The 6,000-nt window shown below is 37.5% G+C and overlaps 1 protein-coding gene across 1 annotated transcript in view; it reads left to right on the plus strand.

The window, feature by feature from the left end:
* Nucleotides 1–5,056, plus strand: part of LOC306770617 (cadherin-18) — a gene marked incomplete at both ends in the record, with an annotated part of 95,551 nt that extends 90,495 nt beyond the window's left edge. The window contains one exon of the mRNA XM_079259504.1: nucleotides 4,551–5,056. Within this exon, the coding sequence (XP_079115630.1) occupies nucleotides 4,551–5,056 (506 nt within the window). The remainder of the gene's footprint in view (nucleotides 1–4,550) is intronic.
* Nucleotides 5,057–6,000: the final 944 nt, after the last annotated feature.

Consider the following 6,000-nt stretch of genomic DNA (forward strand, 5'->3'; position numbering starts at 1 on the left):
GACCCGTGTTGCCGTTTGTATTCACACTTTCCAGTTTCAGTTTTTCAGTGTCTCACACATCCTGTAGCTCAGCTACTAGACTTGAGCTCCCCTCTAGAGATATCAGGTTTCGTCAGTGAGCCCCTGCCAAAAGAATTAAAAAGGTTTCAGTCCATTCAGCACTTTCTTATTTGACTTGCCTGTGACTTTTCGGTACCAAAGTTACAATCAACCATCACAGATATGCCGCAAAAATAGCAGAATGTGCCCGCTCTGGTGAAACAGTGCTCTAAGATGTATGAAGGAAGCGACATCACAGACCTTTGCAAAAAGGTTGGAGAAAAAATAACCTCTCTGCAGAGAATGACTTGACAGGTTGTGCTAGGTTTGTACAAGCTAATGAGAACAGATAGAGTTAGACTTTCCTGGGTGGATATCCCCCCCGCCCTCCAGAATATGAACACACTGTTCTTGCTGCAATCATAGCGGATGCAGGTTAAATTGAATTCTGATCACAAAAGCATGCTGTGCTCATTAATGCCTTGCCATGGCTTGTGTCTTTTGAGACGCCGATCACATGCATATGCCAGGCATAGATAGGATTGCAGCGTATAGATGTTGTGCTCCTGAAAGGAATATTTTGATTACTTTACTTAAACTTGATCAGTGATTATTTGAAAAGGAATAAGAAAAAAATGTCCAGGTGTGTTCCTAATCCATGCAAAGGAATTAACTGGAAAAGTAATTAATTCCCACACAAATGCATAAAAAGTTTTTATTTAGCTGAATGTTAAAAATGTTAACAAGCAAACTAGCTTTAATATGGATAATTAGATAAGACTAAACACAACTCAATAGAACTCTGAACGTTTAAAACTAATATGTCTCAAACAAAATGCTTTATATGTTTGATTTTTTTTTTTCATTCATTCATTGTCATTCATACAATGACAATGAATGTACTTTAAAGGGAAATTGAGTCACGATGGCAGCTAAGATATGTTTGTTAACAAACATATGTCACAGCACAAAGCTTACCTCAATTTCTCTATTGCCTATACTTGTCTCTGATTTGTTCCCGCCTGATTGTTTTCTGTTTGTCTGATTAATGTCCAGGCTTTACCTCTGCACATCTAATAAGCCACCTTAATTAGGTCTGCAGCAGACTTGAGTAGGATGCAAACTGTTGACTGTCTCAGTGGATAATGGCTTGTGCACGTGACTTAGATAATATTAATAAGCAGTTTCAATTACTAATGCTAATTTTGTTTAGTAGAAAAAGGGACAGTATTAATATATTAACTTGTGTAAGTGGAGGAATATCAATAAAAACACACTCTGTTGGATATAAATGTCTTTGTTTTTGTTATAGTTTACAGGAACTGAACAAAAAAAGCCATTTGTAATGTGTTTGTTGTAAACTGAAGTGCTTGTTGTTACAAACAACAAGCACTTTCCCCTTTTTTCACTAACTGAAATGCAAATTGACAACTTTTGCTTATCTGGATTTTTTTTTTTCTACCCACTTCTTCTATAAACAAACACATTAATGAAGACGATTTCTTTAGACTTGGTAAATGTAGAAAAGCGCAGATTTTTATTTATTCTGTTTTGCTCTGTTTGAGGCAACGTGTTAACCTCGACACTGTCATCTAAAGAGATTTAGATTCATATTACAGTCAAATATCTTCACTTTCCACAGGGGTATAGCTGCAATATAAATTTACTTCCGCAATAGTCTATGTATCTGTAAGCATACATCAAGATCCCTCATGATTTGAGTGGCATACTGAGGAACAGAACAATAATTAGACTTTAGCAAGCATCGGCAAGGCATATGAAATGACCTTAATGGACCACTGAGGAAACCTCCATATTGACTGTTTTACATTGTGATATGTGAAAGGGATAATAACACACTGCAAGCAGATTATGAACTGTAAAAATCGTTGTCTGATGTTCAAAATACCAGCGATTAATAAAACTTTATTATCACAAACCTTGGAGACACAAATAGCTATTAATAACCACCTATTTCTTTGTGCATTTGCACGTATTGACAACATACAAAGAGTTTTCATAAGATGAAATCAAACAACCTGGAAAATGCCTTCCAAGATGAGGCTTTTCACCAACACCGTCTGTAGCAAAAATGGGAAAATAAAAAATTAGACTGCACTGCTTTTTCTTATGATTTTACATCAAACATGAGGAGCTTAAATAATACTTAATTGGTGCAAAGGAGTTGAAAGTTTACCAGGTACTATACCCAGCCCCTCTGGCACTAACAACCACCTAAATTTCCTTTCTTCCTCAATTGATGATTGGTTTGAGCTTCAGCAAGTCATCAGGTCTTTATGCCTAAATGTACCGAGTTTCTGCCATGTGATTGGTTGATTGGCTGATTATGTTAACAAATGATTAAACAGGTGTACTGACTGAAATGTGCTGTGAGTGTACCAGCAACTAAAGCATTCAGGAGCTTTCCTACCATCTCTGTTATGTGCAAAAGGAAGCAAATGAATGAAACTAAATTAGATTTCATTGGGAAGCTTTGCTCAGTGGATGACCCAAATCACCTCTCAAACCCTAATTGGGGATATTAAAACAAGCTGAGCCGGCTCCGAAATAAAACTTGTTTTTAACCTGTCTAACCTCATAGTGGTAGTTAGGGCACCAGATGGAAAAAAAGTTACTTCTCTTGGTTTTCTTTTTTCCCATTGGAGGAATTAAAGGCATACATAATCTTTAAAAACATCAACACTATGATTTACATTATAATGAATTTGATGTAACATAATTTTTAAGAGGCAGTCGAGCTAGTGATTGTAACATTTTTTTTAAAAATTTTTTTAATTTAAACTAATGTCCATGTCCAACTCATTGAATATTTGTAGTGGCATAATACCATTTGACCAGTTATTCCGAGCTGTTACAAAAGTGACATTACAGGCCCTGCCGTTACAAAACAAAGAAAAAAAACCCAAAACAAATAAAACTGCTTATAATTAATTTGGTTCCAAATATAACTGGACGCTTAAAGATGCCCTGGATTATAAAGTGGTCTTGTTGGTGTTTATCAGATAAAGTTTTACTGAAAAAGACCAGTTTAATTGTAGGTCTAATCTAATGCCAAAACAATGTTTGAGAATCTTTTTGGATAAAATGTTTATACTTAAATAACATACATGTGTTGTAACAATGAAAAGGCAGATATATCTGGTTGGTCAGCAAAACAGCCTGATGGAAGACGTCTTGTTGCGCCAACGTTCTCTGCTTGCAGTTCTGCATTTTCTGACAGATTCGTCAGATTTGACACCCCTACTGACACCCATTGCAATGGTTGTGACAGTTATAACAAAAAAGAGAACATCCAATTCCTTTCCCGTGGGCTCCTTCGCAGATCAATCTGTCTACGAATACAACCAGCAAAGAAGAATTTTATGGTTCAGATTTTTTAAGTCTGACAAAACCCTAAAGCAATATTTTGGCCCACTTACTCAGTTTGATTGTAGTTGTTCTTTTCCACCATACTTGAAGCAAACTGAGGGAATAAAGTCTTCAGTTGAATGTTTGACTTAACTCAAGCTTGATGTTAATGCATTTGAGTCCAAGTCTGCTTTGATCTCCTCTTTGAAATGGCTTTAGAGTTGGTTTACAACATGCTCTAGCTGCCATGAGAGGTTTGCAGAAATGCATCGCATGAGACAATATTAGACCAGACAAATGCATCATTGCATGCTTGAGGTGATGCAAGTTCTCTTTATCAAAACACAAACACTTTCAACTCTTGCACCTTATAAAAACTGTAGGTTGCCTCATGCTGAGAGCCTTCTCGGATGCAGTACTGCTATCCTATTTCTACTGCTTTGTAATGAAAACCTTTTCATCAGTTTGATGTCTGTTTTGTTCCTTTTTCCTTTTCCTTCTTCTCACACTCATTGCTACTGCATTGAGGCAACATTTCTGCCGCTAAAAGAACAGATTTTTGTCATTCTTCTCCTCTAATAAGACAGAACGAAGGTCATCATTGACGCAAAGAAGCGTCCGTCTCATTAGTAACTGGACCAAGTTCCAAGTTGTAGCATGTCAATGAATATTATTTAACTTATTTAACTGTACTTGGGATCTTTCTTCTGATAACATCTTCTAACTTCAGCTAAGCTGTCAGACAGATGGCCAAATAGTTGAGGAATTGGAAAGGTCCTTTACTCTGTCAGCTCTATATAAGGCTAAATAATGATGGATGCATTTCACACACATTTCAACACTTACTCTTTATACCGTACGATACATTGCTTTGCTTTGGCATTGTGTGAATTGGCACCTCAAAGTAAACTTGAATTCGCAGAATTATGAAGTACTTGATACAAAAAGTTGACACAATTGACTTACATCCATTAGACGTGTTTTATAATAAGGTAACCTCTTTACTGAATCTGTATAAGGTTGACAGATAAGAAATACAGGCTAATGCAGAAATTTTCATTTTAAATGGTTTATCTTCCTATTTATTGGTATTTACAACACTTACATGCTAATAACAAAAACAATATGCTTCTGTGTTGCAGCAATCGTTGTTCTCTTCATTACATTGAGGCGGAGCAAAAAAGAGCCCCTTATCATCTCTGAAGAGGACATAAGAGAGAACGTGGTGACTTATGATGACGAAGGCGGCGGCGAGGAGGACACAGAGGCCTTTGACATCATCGCTCTTCGGAATCCGGCTGCCGCAGAGGAGCTTAAATTCCGGCGGGACATTCGGCCAGAGGCAAGGAATCATTGCGGCCTTCCCCACGGCCGCAGGAGCCCGTGCGTGGAACTGGACGAGGTGGACGTGCACGAATTCATCAAGCAGAGACTGATGGAAGCAGACATGGACACCAGCGTGCCGCCCTACGACTCCCTCCAGACCTATGCTTTCGAGGGTCAGGGCTCACCTACAGGATCCGTCAGTCCGCTAGACTCTCTCGCCGCACAGTCCGAGCAGGAATATAACTACCTTGATGACTGGGGACCTGAGTTCCAGAAACTTGCAGAACTCTACGAAGAGGCAGAGTCAGATGTGACGACCTAGTCTGTGATTTCACTCCCGTTCCAAACAAACCCGTTTTTCAAATTTTCAGTGAATGATATGAACACACAGATATACTTTCAAACAGTTTCAGTGGTTTTCAACTTTTACTGTTGAACTAAGAAGACTGATCTATTTTTTTTTCCTTTTTTTCCCCACCCCCATTTTGTCACATTGGATCATGGATTGTTTCATCTGGAAGTGTCAGATTTGGGGATGGAAGAACATAAATATGAGGAAAAGGGGAAATGGTATTTTCCTTGGTGTATATTTTTTATTGCTCAATAAAGTCCTGAAATCCATTTGAGTGGATATGTAAACCACTTGTACAATTGTCTTCTTCCTCTTAGAATAGATGTGGAGGACAGTGTGGAGATATTATGGTGGGAGACATCAAATGTGTTCATGATTCACTGTATGCAGAGGATGGAGCTCAGGCAACCACAACAACGACACCTCCAGTCATATGAGCTTCCAGTCTGCAATACATCTTTACTTCATGTGGTCCCAAGTTTGGTATTTCTTATTGAAAACAAGCCATGATGTAAAATATTAGGAAAAGCAGGTGGAAATACAACCTGAAATGAATAGCTCAAGAAAAATCTTTATTATGTGAGAAAGTCTCTTACTAACCCTTTGAAGGTCTAAGTCATTGAGATGATCCAAAGTCAACAATGGATAGAATCCACTGGAATCTTTTAGTAAACTGTAAAATCCAGCACCTTTAGTACTTTTTTACATATTTGTTTTATCACAAAGCCACAAAAGATTAAAAAAAAAAGTTAAAGTCCAACTTCAATGTTGCTAAACACGTAGAAGACTACTACACTTGAAATTTATTTGGTTCTGAGAGTTCCATCTACCCATACACAACGGTTTTGCAGTGAGATGTCTGAGAAGAATAATGCAAATGTGAAAAAAACTTTTAAGCAATAATATGATTTTTT

This window comes from Telmatherina bonti, assembly GCF_933228915.1.
Source record: "Telmatherina bonti genome assembly, chromosome: 20".
Taxonomy (NCBI): domain Eukaryota; kingdom Metazoa; phylum Chordata; class Actinopteri; order Atheriniformes; family Telmatherinidae; genus Telmatherina; species Telmatherina bonti.